Below are 16702 nucleotides of genomic sequence, written 5' to 3'. Positions count from 1 at the left end.
CTCTGAAACCGTGAGGGCTAGAACTTGTCAAAATAATTTCAGTGAAACATTTTCATGTTGGAAAATGGTGCTTTGTCAAAATAGAAATTTTCAATGAGGAAAGACTGGGTTTCACTGGAATTTTCTATTCGGGAAAGTTAAAACAAAATGTTTTGTACTTTTTCATTCATTCCACAAAAAGTTTCAATGTTTCCCATTTGGGATAAAAATAAATGCTAAACTATTGGAATTTTCCACAGGACAGAAATTCAGTTTTTTGCTCAGATCTACTAAAAACATAATTTTTTTAAATGAGAGCCAAGATTCTTCTGTAATCACATCACTCTGGAAGGTGGGGCATTCAGCGGAGCACCAACTATTGCAAGAACTGGCAACACTGAGATTACAGCAGCACTTGAAATGAAGGTCCAACATGTGTCATTTGGCTGCAACTTTAAAGAGGGGAATGGTAATTTCTGAGGAAGCAAAATCTTTGAGGCTGACTGGAAAAAAGAATCCTTTTTCCCTTCAAGGACCAACACATAAAAGGATAAACCTGAGCCATGAGAAGTGTTTTGGCTTCCCAGCTGTACTTTAAGTTTCCAGATGGATTCTGCCTAGTTTATATTATTATAATAAAGACACTGCTCAGTGCTGTACGTGCATCACAGGCTATAACTGTGCTAACCCTAATGACCAATTGTGCAGCAGCAATATGTATCTCTCAGTACGCTCAAGGCAATATCAGACACAAGTTTAGTTAACAACGTGACTCACAGCGCTTGTACTCCACCAAACATGTATATATTTTCTGGGGATTAGGAGGAAACTTTCAGTGTTGCCAACTCTTGCAATTTCATTACAAGTCTAATAATATCTGGGGTGTTTTCTTAAAACTGCAGCTGGTGGAATAAGGTTATAATGATGGAATCTTGGCTTTAATTTTGTAAAAAAAAAAAAAAAGTACATTTTTAGCCCTTGCAGCTGTGAATAAAAATTTGAAAAGGTGAACCCTAAATGCTTTAACATCAGAAGGGGAATAGATGGAACCCAAAATGTATTATTTTTGAAATCTCATTTTTAAACCGATCTCATGATTTTTGAACTTCCGGGGGTCAGCAATATTGTTTTTCCTGGGTGCAGATTATCCCATAACTACCTCCTGTAGGATTTCTTGCACCTTCCTCTGAAGCACTTGATACTCACTACTGTCAGTGACAGGATACTAGATGGAGCATACTGATCTGAGTCAGTATGGCAGTTGTTCCCAGGTTTATAGTAGTTCTTTCCGATGTAATCAACAACAGGTTTGTTTGTTTTTCTCCTAGTTTGCTCTTCTTGCAGAAGTCATTTAAGCTGTTACATTTACACAACAAATGTTAATCCCATTTCGATTTGCTTATGTTGTCACTGCACAGTAAAATGTAATCATCAGTATTTCTGAAAATATTCATGAGATCAGTTTTCACAGGATCCCTAGTTTCATGGGTTATTTGTTGTGTTTGTTTTTATTCTAATGCTCTGAAATGCAATGGTCACGCACTCCTCTCCTATTCTTTGTTCAGTGCTTGCCTATATTATAAAGCTCAGACCCTGGCCTGTGGGACATTCAAGATTGCATGTTAGTGACACAGTCTCCTCAGCTTGTACTGAGTGAGACAAGAGTTGTTCTGTGTTCTGGAAGGTATGTGACTGACCCGCTAATGCTCTGTGACCTACCAGCCTATCTCTTCTCTGAAAAATACAGTAGGCAATTCCCCCCACCCGCACCCCAGTGGGGTTCCTAAGAAGTGATGTCAGTGGTGCAGATCCTCCTCGGATGTCTCTTATTGTCTCAACTGAGGAGATACTTAAGGTGCCTAGTAGTCCCAGCCTGAAGGGCTGATATCTGAAACACAGCTGCAGTTGAATGTCCTCTTCCCAAGGAATAGGACGTGGTGATGGGGGGAAGCAAAGCACCTCAAACCACACATACAAGCACCGATTTGGGGGGGAGGGCTCATAAAGAGCACCCCAGTCCCTGTGTTATCCTCTCTCTTTCCTGCATGTGAGTCCACGAGTTTATTGCCAGAAGTTTACAGAAGCCTCTAGGCTCTCTGAGCAGGGATGACCCAAGGGTCAGGTTCCATGAAGGATGGACAGTGGAGAGGACAGAGAGTAGCTCGTTTTCATGAACTCCGCCCACTTCTTTTGAGCCGCATCAGATCCCTGCAGAGTGCAACCTAGCATCCAAGCCTGAGAATGAGGCTTCTGTGGAGCTTCCCTGAGTGGGAAACAGGGACCATTTTCACCTCAAGGTTGGCCCATTGTCTGTTTCTCAGTTGTCGCTGCCTCTCCGCTATTACCATGAAAACCAAGAACTAATTATCTCAAGGTCCAATACAGTCACTTAATGTATCTCTCCAAAGGGATTATCTCCATTACAGCCTCAGTTCTAAGGCTCTCTAAGTAGTACAATTAGTGCAGGGAGGTGTACGGTGATCATGTTTGCTCTCAGCAATGCCATGGGTCTATTCAGTTGTCAGCAGTCTGACACTGCATTCAATCAGCAAGACGGACTACTGTTGGGGAAGCCATGAGAAATTCAGAGAACTTGTCTCTAAAATCAGTATGGCATGGTAGGTATATATGGCAATTGATTATTAAATCTAAGCGTTAACATGAATAATACAAGAATCTGGAACAAAGTCAAATTTAGGTTTAATCCCACAAAATCCAAGAAATTCAGACAGATCCACTATGGCATCCTGAGGCAAATCTCTCGTGTTTAGGCTGTGCAGCATAGCTAAGAGTGCACAGGGATGTACAGGCTTGGCCAAAACTGCAGCTGGTGTAAATAGATGCCTCCACTGATTTAGGTGGAGCTATGCCAATTTACATTAGCTGAGGATCCAGCCCCACAAAGTGTGTTTCTATCTTATATATCTAGTTAAGCCCCATGAAAATGGATGACTTATAATGCCTTCAAATACTGTGTTTACATTGGAAATGCTTGACAGACTCTTAAATAAGCAGTGCTACCAGGTGGGCTTTTAAGAAAGAGGGTATTTATAAGGAAAGGGTAGTGGCCATATCTTATTACTTCATGCATTTGTGTGAGTTTACGCATATAATTTATTAAATAAAAAAGCCACTTAACAGATGGAATAAAAGTAGAATAGATTTGAATATCTTTGTGCCGACAATTTTTATCCATGAAATTATTTTCTAGGTATAGAAGACCTATTCTGTTTTGATTGCTTGGAACATGTTAATAGGGCAGTGTCAGAATACAAATCATATACTTCAAAATAAATATATTTGTATCTATATTAACATCTTAGCTTCCTGATCCTGCCTTCTATTCATTGGCCCTACTGAAATCAGCTGAAGCTTGGGTGCACAGTGAATGCAGGCTCATGCATTGGGTGCACAATGAATGCACAGTATTAAAACTGAAGAAGTGTAGAAATCTTGTTTACTTTCCACTATTTATTCTGGAAGTTTCCTGTGTTTCAGTTTGGAAAGTGAAGCTGAATTCAGTTTCATTTTTGTGTTCTTCCCACATGCATTAACTCAATGCCACTGTAATGCATCTTCCATCACCCTTGGGTGGGTTATCAGCAGTGAACCTAGACCTCTGGCTTGATCCTCTAATGTTTCAGCTAAAAGAGGTGATTCTTCTAGCTCAGAGGCTATAGCAGCCTCATAAACTCTGGGCCAGCCACGTTAGGGGGGCACTCTTTGTAGGTGTGGGTTACACCCCTACAGCTCTGATCCCGCTACTGGACCTGCGCAGGTGGAATCCAATAGTGGGCTCCAAATAGAGATGCAGTACTCTGCCCCCTGGATTCTTTGGGCAGAGGATTCACAGCAGTGCAGTGGAGTTTGCACATTTTAAAAAAGGCTTCATTGTTTTAAAATGTAATGGAAACATGTGTGTTCATACTAGGGGTGTGTTTTTAAAACAAATTTGGGGACTGAACTGAGTTGTCAGTTTTCTTTAGCAGGATTCTGTGTAATGTTGCTGTGTGCACTGATAGTATAAGATTTTAAAAAAAACAAACAAATACGAAGCCCTGTAGCAATAAATGAAAGAGCCGAGGTTACTGAAAAACATGCACAGATGATGTTAAAAATGAAGACTTTTCAGCTTGACCCTGCAAAATAAAACTTATCCAGAGCCTTTTCTTTTTTAAAAATAAATTAGTAGTAGCAACTAGACTTTCCAAGAGCCAAGTGAGATAGGATATTGTTGATGCACAGATCAAGCCCTTACCCATGTGAGTAGGGATTGCTCTCACAAGTAGTCCCATTGACTTCAGAGGGATTATTTGCATAAGCAATGTCTATTTCTGTGAGCGTGGGCTTGCAGGAGTGGCCCCCTTAGAAATATTAATTGATAACATGTTCAGCCACCTTGTAGCATCTACGTTTTTTTCTTGTCAGAGTACTGGGTATGATACTGTAATATTCCACCTCCAACAACTAGAAGAGACAAGCTGACTATTTCCCCAAAAATGTGTTGCTCAATTAATATGAGGTCTCACAGTCATACATTTTAAACAATGACTGCATTGGAAAACAAAATTCCAGGCTGACCTTGCCTTTTTCCCTTGACTAGTACTGTTGTTCATACACTTCAGCATGGCAATGTGACGCATCCATTAGATTTTAAAAAACAGTGGTATTCAAATTATCTTGTTCATAAGGCATTGTCTTTGGAAAGATCAAGTAATTCTGTAAATTAATATATTAACTGTTGTATTTTTCCTCTCCTTTTCAGGCACAAATTTGTCAGTCTCTGCTGAATTAATGCCTACATCGTCATGGAACATTTCAAGTGAACTAGACAAAGGTAAGTGGAGAGAGAAAACAAAAAGATGTAAAACCAGGCTTTATTCCTCACATATGCTTTTTGACTTTCTTGTTCAAATCAGCAAGTAAACAGGGGAGGAGAGTGGAACTAAGACAAACCTTGTTTGTCTCATGATCATGCAATTCTGTGATTTTTTTGAAGAATGTTAGGTTAGTGGGTTCCTCCCACCACCAACCAATAAAATGTTCCACATGGTAAAAATATTTCAAGATGTGAATTAAAGCAGTTTATGACCTGTCTGACATTTCAGCTGGTGGATCTTAGGATCTGGACTCAAAATTAATAAGAATTGGCCAGAATCAGTTTGCCTGTATGTGTTTACTATGAAATTTCAAGACATTAGATCAGTAGAAGAGAAAAGTACTTCTAAATATTTGTAAACAGTCATTATGTGAGAGTTTGAACACACAGAAGGACATAAATTGTGAGAAAAGAAAGAAATTATTTCTCATTCCCTTTCATTTCATGAGTTACGCAGCATAGATAATTTAAGCCAGATTGTTCAGCCTCTTTTAGTCTTTATTGGAAGCCTGTGACCTACATCTTTCTGGACCAATCTGGCCTCACAAATACTTCTAATGTGATTTTTTTTTTTTTAAGATGGCAATGGTAGAACACATTTAGTTAAGTTTGCCTAACACTTTCATTTAAAGACCCTGTTTTCAGTTGCTTGTAACTTTGTCAGACTTTAATAATTTGGGTTGAAGTGTCCCATGACAGGTGTCTGCCATTTCAGAGAACAAAATTAGGGGAAAATATGTTGTTTTGCCCATTCTCAAATTTTTTTACATCTGTTTCATCCTCTTGTCATAGATGTACTTTTTGCCATCCCTCTGAAATTCTGCCAAAATCTGACCACAGTAGAAACCTCTGAAAAATCACAGTTCACATATTCTCAGTAGAGTCTTGTTAGAGTTTGCCTGCTAAATCCTTCAAAGATTCTATCTGAACTGAGCATGCTCAAAACCATCCTAGCTCCTTTGTCCTGGCCAGGCCAGACTACACATGTATCATCCCCACAGAGCAACTGCAAATGTTAAATTGCAGTGCTGCAAGGGCTCAGCATGACTTTCCCTGCAATTGCATCTAAGAGAGAGAAGTGCCAAGCAGCAGAACCGAGAGCAGGATAATGTTTCTCATGTACTCTCAATGCACCGACCACTGGCACCAAGACAGCATGGAGGAGAAAGAAGTAGCCTTTGACTGCGATGCAGAGGGGTGTGCAGGAAGTGGGGAAGATGGCAAGAGTTGTGAGAAGAGGGGAGAGGGAGACTGGAACAGGAACTGGTTTTGTGGGAAGAGGACTGAGACTGGGTGGGCTGAAGAGGACATGGGTAAAAGGGATCAGGCTTGTTGGGGGACAGATCAGAAGGGTTTTGTAAGCTCTAAAGCACAGGATTCCTGAGTCTCAATATTCCTCAGCTGTCAGCAAAAATAGCTGTGAAACCCACTGGCAAAATGTGTCTTATCTCCCTCCAGTGGTTGGTCCACAGAGGATGACAACCTATTACTGTATCAGTTACCCTCTTAGCTCAAGTGGCAGAGGCCTGTGCTATAGATCTAAAACTCTCCAACACTGCTGATAGCCCATGTGAAGGTTAATATGGTTCCACATGAAGGAATTTCTGGTTTGGGTGATTTGTTTTGGGTTTTTTAGAATATAGGAAACTACATAGAAAAGATAGAAAAAGTGCATTAAAAATGTAAAGGTCGCAGAGTCAAGCAGTCAAAAGTTAGGAAATTCCAGAATTATGGTTGTTTATGCAACCTTACTTTGGGCCTTTTGTGTGTATGCATTATGATACAACCTTTATTAGGTGATCCCATACTACTTTGTTCCTTAGGACCCTTACACAGGATGAACCATGATCTGGGAATGATTCAGGGTTGTGTAGTGAAGGAGACTGTTGTCTGTAGAATCCCAGCTTTCTTGCAGAAATTGGAAAGTATATAGCCAATGAGGCACAGGACCGCAAGAAGAGTAAGGTTTCAGAGTAGCAGCCATGTTAGTCTGTATTCGCAAAAAGAAAAGGAGTACTTGTAGCACCTTAGAGACTAACAAATCTATTTGAGCATAAGCTTTCGTGAGCTACAGCTCACTTCATCGGATGCAACACTTCATCTGATGAAGTGATCTGTAGCTCACGAAAGCTTATGCTCAAATAAATGTGTTAGTCTCTAAGGTGCCACAAGTACTCCTTTTCTTTTTAAGAAGAGTAAGGAGGGCCTTGTGGCTAAGGCAGTTGAATGCTGCCCTGAGGAATTGGATTCTGTCCCAGTGCAGAGTTCCTATCATGCTAAGCGAGTCCCTTAATCCAAACTTTTCACAGGTTGCCACCTCATTTTCTGTGTGCCCAACTTGAAATACCCAGGGTCTGATTTGCAGAAGTGCTGAGCACTTGCAGTTGCAACTGAAGTCAATGAATGGTGTGCTTGGATTATAGAAAAGTAATTTAAAATGCTAAATACTCTAAAAAATCAGCTCCTGGCCTCATGTCCGGCTGCTGGGCACTCAGAGTGGGTACCAAACTTAGTGGACACTTTTGACTTTATTCTTTCTGTCCTTCAGTTCCTCATCTGTAAAATGTGGAGGAGGAGAAGGATAATATACCTAACTTTTGAGCGCTTGACTTTTCAATCTTACATTTAAAAACCTATGTTAAAGAACAGTAATAATGTATATTAAATTGCTGCTTTTGCACAGACTCCAGAAGCTCATCCTCCCTATGTGCTTCTGCAAAAACATATTCAGAGGGCAAAGTTCAGAAGCTATACGTAAGATAGAGTAAATTAACCTTGCACTAAGTTAAACCTAGTCTACACTGGAGAACTTTGCCCTATATATTCTTACTATTGTTAGCCCTCATGGGAGAGTTTGTGTAGGCAAGATTCCTTTGACCAGAGCCATTTTTATCACTGTTTTGATTAGACTTTTCAGCTGGTAGCAAAAATAGGTCTAGCCACCAGCCATTCTTCTACAGTAGGGTTAATACTGCTGAGGATTTTTTTTTAAGATGTCTGCAGTGTTGACCTGGCCTATGACTCTCTTAGACAATTTACAGCCTTTGTACTGAGATTCAAAGCTATCTAAATTGATAGCCAGAAGAAAGTAAAAGGTGTGGAAATGGTAAAGGTGTGGGCTACTGCCTACCTCACTGTACACCTTCTTCCAGCTCCTCAGCATGCAAGTTATGCCAATTAGAGTCAACGTTTCCTGCTATTGCTACCAACATTTCAGTTCCAACAGGAAGCGGTGGTGGGAGTGTTAATGTAGACAAGGCTCTGGCTGCTGCCACCATTTTGAGCGTCAGGTAATTTTATTGCTCAGAGTAAGGTTTCTGTGATGGTGCTGAATGTGATTGGGTCCTGTCTACGCTAGCGGTTAAACTGTTTTCAGCATTGTTTCAGTGGCACCTGTTAATAACAGCCATGGCTGACAATGGGTAAAAAGTTCAATGTGCTAATCTACTTGGAATGCAACAGTTATCACCTGCTGAGGTAAATTCTGCATTCCAAGGGGATTACAACTTCATCATTATCCTCAACTCTTATTGTCATTTCTACAGAACTATACATTTACACAACTAAAACATAGATTTACAGACATGGATTAAAAAACATTTGCTACCCAAAAAGCTTACAGTCTCAGGGCCTGATTCTGTAAACATGCATGAGAACAAAGTAACATATGTTTTGTCTTGTATAGGATAAAAAAGCTGGGTTTTTTTTAAATGTTAGCTACCATTTCCTAACTAATATGCTCTAAAATGCTAGCTTAGGTAAGGCAAATTGAACTGTAGTACATGCTAGTTAGTCGAGTTGAAGCCTAGGAGGAGGAAATTACATTTTCACTTCAATTTCCACCTCACTAGCACCTAGGATTTCAAGAAATCAGCTTCCACCTGTCTTTCCTACAATCTGGCAGGAGATCTCAGAAGTCCCAATAAAACAGATTTTAAAGCTTATGGTTCCCAGCCAAGTTTCCCAATTAAGCAACTGTTCCTATTAAGTGGTTCTTACTGTACCTACTGCTGCTTGGAAGTTAACATCTCTTGGTTGAATATTTCTTCTTTATTGTTTTTTTAACATGGTATTGTTAAACAATATTACAAAACTCAATAAGTAATCATTTTAAAGTTTTCTCCCAGCTTGCCGGCTTCTTCAGTAATTGACTCACAACTGAGCCTCGTTTAAGTTTCAATTTCTATTAAATAAGCCAAATCGACAGCATTAAACCATTGCCTGTTTATTCTTTTTAACAGGAAATGAAATTTAAAAGAGACGCAGTCACCCGTGAAGAGCTGTTGAAAGCAGCGATTGATGGGAGGGAGAAGGTGGTTTCTCACCAAAACCTTAAAACAAACAAACTACACATCAAAATAAAAATAATCACTTTTAAAAGTAGCAGAATCTCAGCCAGGACCATTTTTCTCTTTTCTTCTACCCTTCAATTATGGTGTGTTTCCTGCAGGGAAAGAATGTCATGAATGAAACTGAAAAACTAAAATGTGATCAAAAAGATATTTTATTTCAAATGAAAACTACTCCCATGCACACTTCAGAAAAAAGGACTTTGTGGTTGGGAGACAGCCTGGCTCAGGGGAATCAGTAACAGGATACAAAGCCCTTCATCCCTTGGTTGCCAGTTCAAATATACTTGAGATGAGGAGTAGCTACAAGCTAACACTGTTAGGAGAGATGTCTGCATATCTGTAAATAGTCAAGGTGCCCATAGAGGGCACTCAAGAATATGTAGAGTAGATCCTGGGGTTTGTAAGACCAGTAAAACTGCTTGTTGTTGTGTGCTGCAAATGGCTTCTTTTGTTCTGCAATCTGTTCTTTACATCAGCTCATAATGACCACCAGGTGATGGCAGTCAGTGTCTTGGGTGAAGTAAGTTGGTGGTCTAAGTCCACCTCCCGATCAACAAGTTTGGCACATCATCAAATCTGGACTGTTGCAACATAATATATACCTGGGGATAACCAAGAAGGCCGTACAGATCTACAGTGTTTTAAATGTGTAGTAGCCTGGTTGACAGGGAGGGCAGGCCAGTGAGAATGCATTACGCTAGTGTTCCTTACTACACTGGCTGCCAGAGAGTTTTGACTTGTTATCACTGAGGGGCTGTCACCCTGCTTGGTACAATAGCCTGAGAGGTAACCAGAAATGATCCCCAGTTGCAGAGACAGAGACCTGCAAAGGAAAGAGATTTTATAACAGAGGATGAGGTAGAGGAAGAAAATACATATCAGGGGAGAGGGAGAAGAGAATGAGAAATACTATCTGGGAAATGGAAATCAACAGTGTCTAGGAAATCAGAGTTAAGCTAATGCTGGGCACTTTTGAAAATGCTCCCATAGTGCACTTGGCACAATCTCAGAATCATACTTTCCAACTAAGGTGATTTGTAGTTCTGGGTAAGAGGAATTATTTTTGGAATGGGAGGCAGATTAATGTGGGACCTTCACACATACAGTCTAATTTTCCAATGCTATTGTACTTTCCCAACAGCCACACTCTAGCCTTTCTTCTGTATAGTTATAACGGTGCTGCAGCTTCAGTTTTCTTTGCCATAACGAGGGATTGTTGTTCAGTTCAGGGGGCTGGGAGTTAGTAATTCTGTGCAAGATACTTAACCTTTCTGTGCCTTAGTTTGTCCTTTTGTAAAACAGGAAGTAGTGTAGTCAAGTTGGAATGTGCTGGAACACTGTTCCAGTACTATTTCAAGATTGCCAAGGTAGTGGCCCATGGATTTTTCTGCTTGGATTTTTTTTGCAGAGTGCACCACATGGAGGTCGCTTTTTTGCAGAGCATGCTGTCCTTCCCCCATTGGCATAAATCTATTATCTATAAATCTGTTATCAATTATAATAAACAACAAACCCATAAGAAAATATATAATAAAACAAGCAGGCTAGCCCTATGGGCTACAGATTGAGCGTGTGAGGTCACGCTGCTGGGGGCAAGCCCACACCGTTCCAATACCTTCAAATTTAGGAGTACACCACAGAAAAAAGGTATAAAAACAACACCCGTTTCCTGAGGTGATTGTGAGGCTGATTAATGCATGTAAAATGCTTTGAATGCCTCTGATGAAAGGTGCTGTGCCCGTGTGAAGGTGGATTAAAATGGTAGCTCATGGGGGTTATTCTCTCTGATATGCTCACCTAATGCCATGCCAGAGCCTTGGGTCAAGGCTTTCAAAAGTGACTAGTATTTGAACACCTTAGTTTTTGGGTGCCCAACTTGAGACAACTTGAAGGAGCCTGATTTTGAGCAGAGCACTCTCCCTCTGAAAACCAGGCCCTTAAAGTGTCTCAGGTTGGGTACCAAAAAGCACTAGTCACTTTTGAAAGCCCTGGCCTTGGATTCTAAGCTCCATCTTGGCTTTTGGACCCACAGAGGTCATCTCACAATGAGGTCAAAAGCAGTCTGATGCACACCAATCTTCAAAGGAAAGACCCCTCAGAATGGGAAATACTTCACCATTTCTGAAGCAGGAATTCAAGAACCTGGAGAAGAAGCATTTTGATGGGCGTACGTTCCACCTTTCACATAGAAAATGAGTATGTATCCGCACAGGGAACATACTTTTTAAGACAGGCTTGGAAATTCTTCATTCCTGTGCCAGGCAAGATTTCGTACATAAATCCTGAGAAGCCTGTTAATTACAGCATATCTTTAGAACAAAATGATATTACTTCAGGGCAGGTCTTGTCACAATTACAGGTTTAAATATCACCCTTTTTGGATTTCTTCTAGCTTTTTAATTCAAAACAACAACAACAAAAAGTCATTAGTATGTTGTTGCAAGTTATCCCTTGCTACAAGGCACTAACTCATGGAGAAATGACAGGTTTTTATGTAACTTTTTTTTTTTTTTTTTGAGACCAGTATGAAGTAGAATATTTTCTCACTTGGATCTAGCTTTAGGGTGATTGATGCCTTAGATCAGTTCTTCCCATCTCTTGAACTGGAGCCCCCTGTTTGATGTATCCATTACTGGTCTCCAGAATGTACCCTCGTACCACTTCCTGGCTGAGTCTTACTTGTTTTTTGTTTCCTCTCCTTCTCCCTACCTCTCTTTTTTCTTGTCTTTTTCTTTTTTGTGCATTTTCCAATTTTCATTCTTTTCTTTCCCTTCCTCTACCTTCACTCCTTCCTTTCTCTTCCTCCATCTCTCACCTCTCCCCCCCCCCCCCCCCCCGCGATCCCTTTTTCTCTTCTCAGCTCATCTGTTAATGGCTTCTCTCTTTTCTGCCCCATCAGCCTCCACTGCCCCATAAGATAAACTCACTGGCCAGAGGGGAGTACATTCTGCTCTCTGTACTGGAAAATATTGTAGTGGTATGATGGATTTTTCTTTTCTGACCTGCATTAGAATAGACAACTGAAGTTGGTGACCTTCATTCAGCTGCTTCTCCTCCCACAAAATGCTGCACGCTGAAAAGGAAGAGCTGGCTTTTCCTTTCATTGGATGCCTGTTTATTTAAAAGGCGAGAGAGAGGCCTGAATATGAAGAGGAGTCTGTCTGTGCCTAATACAGTAGAGGGATTGTTCAGGAGCAATACATCCTTAGATAAAGATAACATCAGTAACACTGCTAAGGAAGAGTCACCTTTGAAATATTGGCCCCCTCCCCCTTCTTTAATTGTAGATATCATTTAACCTTTGCAGATGTTAATTGGAAAATTGGCACTTCTGAGCCACTCACAACCACTCTGTAGTGGACCAGAGGGGCCACTGCTGAGAAAAGCCAGACCCTCCATCCCCCCCATCCCAAGAGCCACACCTTCCATCTCCACAGCACTCCCCCACCTTTGCTAGTCTGAAGACTGGGAATGGCATCTCTCTGTTTTCATTTGTCTCCAGCATCTCTGAGCTGTGCATTCCTCTCCACATACCAACCGAGTATCCCATTGTGCAGCAAGAAGCCAGAGTGTCTGCCACTTTCTGACACAGTAGAAAAGAGAATCATGGTCACTTTTCTGTTTTAAAATGACACAAGAATAGGTCAATAGCATTACCTGCTACAGAGCTTCTGCCCACAGAAGTGAAAGATCTCCAGGGACAGTATCCACTCGGGTAGCCATTAAAAGGTTTGCATTTATGAATCATCTGAGTAATTGGTCCATTCACGCTGGATATTCCTCTTCTTCTCCATACTTTCTTTGAGATTTCTGCAGGAAAAGCTAATTTAGGGTGACGCAATTGGCAGTCTCATTCTGCTACTCTGTTTCTTTCACTGAATGTGAACTGCATTTCTGCAGAGTGCATGTTCAGCTCAGACAGGACTCATGGGCCAGATTCTGCTGAGTCTTTATCTTCATGGGAGAATCTCCATGGGGCTGGTGATAGTGACTCCCCTTCCTCCCCTCAGCCCATCTGTTGCGTCTCTGCTTCCTCCACGCAGATCCCTGAATCCTTGAAGACCTGCCTTGTGCACCCTGCCATGGAATCATGGAATCCCTCCTTTGCATGTGGGAAAGGGAGATGCTCATGTAGACTGTGACCTCACCCTACAGGTCTTGGAGGCATGATTGGCCCCAAAGTTAGGGATCAGTGTTGCAATAATACGGTGAATGTTTTCAGATCATTGACTCCTTGCAGTCTCAGCAGCTATTTAGTTGTGTTTCCAGTTTCTACAACAAAGCAGTGGCCTGTGACTTTTGCAGCTGTTGTTTATCTACTTTTTGTATTTCATCGCTCATCTGTTTTGGCAAGGAGGTGTGAAATTGGACCACCTTGCCTGGCTTAGGAGCCATTTTTATTTTCTGACTAGCAATGGGCCCAAGCCACAGAATTCAAACTCCCCAAAGTTCAGAACTGTCCAGAGCTAGGGTTTTGTTTTCAGCCCATTTCTATCTGACAGGCTCATTATTATTATTACTAAGTTTTTATATTATTGTTGTGCTTAAAGGTCAGCCAGATCGGGTTGGTTATGCTTGGTCATTATGCTTGGTCAGGGGTTCTCACACTGGGGGTGGTGACCCCCAAGGAGGCTGCAAGGTTATTACATCGGGGGGTCACAAGCTGTCAGCCTCCACCCTCAAACCCTGCTTCACCTCCAGCATTTATAATAGCGTTAAATATTTTTAAAGTGTTTTTAATTTATAAGGGGGGGTCACACTCAGAGGCTTGCTTTGCGAAAGGGGTCACAATACAAAAGTTTGAGAACCACTGTGCAAGGTGCTGTACAGACATATAATAATTGACAGTCCATGCCCCAGAGAGATAATTACGTGATGGCAAGACTCAAGATTTTCCGTTGAGGCCAAAGGACATGCCACAATCAATCAACAGTTGGTTAAGCTAGCATGGGCCAAATCTTTGGGTCCCAAGGGTGTGTGCACCCAAGGGACCCTCAATGCATTGATCACACCCTCCCTATGAGGAATGCAGGTTCATTCATCTCCGTAGCAGTCATCCCACACTTAAGCATGAGTGGGAAAGAGAGAGGGAAGAGGAGGGAAGAGAGCAGGAAGTGGAGGAGGACATCTGCTGGAGAGATGTGTTGTTCATTCCTGTTCCTAATGCCTACACACAAGGAAAGTAAATACAACCTGATGCTGTATTAACTTTTCTGCAGAGCTCTCTCCACGCTGAGGATCCCTCTAAAAAGGGAGCCCCAGAGCTAGGCACCAGCAGGGAGCTTGCTGGCATTGTGGTTTCAGAATTATGGTGGCCCAGAGCCAAAGCTGATGTGCAGGGCCTCTGTGTGACTGTAACTGTACTGCTGAGGTGTACTTAATTTGTTTTTTTCGTGGTGAGAAGCAAACCCTGCCCACCCTACTGAAGAACTCAGAAGCGACTGTCCCCATGGCAAGTATGTCCAAGAAGGGTCAGTATCTGGCCATCAGTTTTTGATCTCAGTGAGAATTAGGCCTCAATGAGGAACGCCTTTTTAAAAAAAAATTAAGACCCTGTGTATTTGGCTCCATATCCTCTGGGGACTCTAGATTTTTCCCCTGAAATCTCTGGATATGAATTTGATTCACGTGATGAAAGGGAAAGAATTACAGCTTTCACATTCATGCACAATTTACCTTTTTATTTTCTTTTATTATCTGGGGATATTCAGTAAATCAAGTTCTCTGGATATGTCTAGGGATTCTGATTCTATTTGTGGGGTCCCATTAGTAGCCAAAGCAGTAAATTACTGCTGCTGTGTTTGAAAATTTGTTTAGCTACAGTACATTAGCCCCTTTTGTTTGCTTTTCCACTGATGGAGTGTACATTTTTATTTGAGAATTTGTTTCTTGAATGTCTCATTTATGAATAATATAGGGTGTAAAATGGGAAGGTCGTAGAACAAAACCTAAAAAAGAAAGCACCCTAAGTAGCATGCAGAATTCATCTTAAAGCCTTTCACAAAACGTTTAATTTGTATTGGGGTTTTTTTCGACCCCAGTGTGAGTAATGAAAGTCTGACCATTCTACATAAGGTAACTATATATAATAACCTTTTCCTGGGTCATCCAGCTATCTTTGTTTGTTTGAAAGATTGATAGATCACAGGGTCAAGGGACGTGTTTTATTGTAAGTTTCTGTTCCAAATTTCCTGACATTTTTCGTTTAAAAAAAAAAAATAAAAGGACCTCTAAAAGGCAGAATAGGGGCTAATAAGAACCAGATCCTAAAGTGATTGTATGTCAAAATGTCAAAAATAACAGCTTTTCTTTGACTTCATAACATTAATCTTAAGGCACATACTTTTACATACACACTGTTTTAATAGGTTGAGTTTTTGTATGTGACCATTTACTACAGAGTGACTTCTAAAGTGACAACAAAATCCCTTGATGGTTTTCAGTAGTTTGGTTTATAGCCTGATATGGACATTTGTTTACCTATTCCAAATCACTTCTTTGTGATTAAAATTTAGAGGTCTCCTACTTGTGCTGTAAAACTAGATCCTGAGTAAAGAAAAGCTTCATTTCCCCCTTGCTGGTTTGTAGTGTCAAAGTTATCACCACAGCAGCAGACCTTAAACCTGAAAGTTAACTTATAGACGGGAAGACAGAATGCATATTAAGTGGGAGCTTTCCAAAGGCACCAGGGGCAGAGAGTTGCCCAACTCCCATAGAAAGTCCACGGGAGTTGGGCATCTTACTCCCACAGGGTCCTTTGACAATCCCAAGGGGTTTTTACACGATAGCATGTTGTTTTCATTTGTCTAAAAAAAGAAACTGAAACCCTAGATAAATATAGAAGTGGTATTCTGTATTAATTCTGAGCAACAATTGTAACATACACTGTGCATCTAAAAGTCATAAAGCCCTGCACAGCCAAAAGAACTGTAAGTGTGGTGAGAGATCCTTAGATGGTACAGTCTACCATAAATAAGATCTGAAGGAGGAGAAAAGCAATACACAGCTCTAGAAAGTGTTCTGCATACAGTGTTACATACATGCTTTACTGAGGACCTTATTTAAACAAACAAAACTAAGCTGGGCAAGCACAGCCAGTAGTGAACTTCCTGCTGTCCCCATGCAGCTCATATCAAATATTTAAGCTCAGTCCTCTGGGCCTCTTTAACTCTCTGATATGTTTCAGGCAGAGTTGCAAAATAATAAAAGTACAATACCCCTTCCTGTATATAGTCATTGCTCTACTTTTATTAATTTAAAACAACGGAGAGAGCAGCCAGGACTCTTTCGCCCACCCCTTAAAAAACATGGCTTCTGCTGATCATACCCACTACTTTGGGCTGATCCCCTTCAAATATGATAGATAGGCAGATGGACAAATGAATGGCTAGAATTTTTTTTCCCCATTGAGAAGAACGCTCACCCCTGTTTCCACACTTCAATGAGAAATCCTGCTGACTCCTTCCTTAGCATAACTGGAATAATTTAAACC

General features: G+C 40.9%; 1 protein-coding gene across 1 annotated transcript in view; it reads left to right on the top strand.

The window, feature by feature from the left end:
* Positions 1–16702, top strand: part of ROR1 (receptor tyrosine kinase like orphan receptor 1) — a 248620-nt gene that overhangs the window by 166499 nt on the left and 65419 nt on the right. Inside the window, exon 2 of the mRNA XM_074961595.1 lies at positions 4745–4816. Coding sequence (XP_074817696.1) covers positions 4745–4816 — 72 coding nt within the window. The remainder of the gene's footprint in view (positions 1–4744; positions 4817–16702) is intronic.

Source organism: Natator depressus, chromosome 8 (genome assembly GCF_965152275.1).
Source record: "Natator depressus isolate rNatDep1 chromosome 8, rNatDep2.hap1, whole genome shotgun sequence".
NCBI lineage: Eukaryota > Metazoa > Chordata > Testudines > Cheloniidae > Natator > Natator depressus.
The sequence above is the reverse complement of the archived record's forward strand: the minus strand, read 5'-3'. Positions and strand labels throughout refer to the sequence as shown.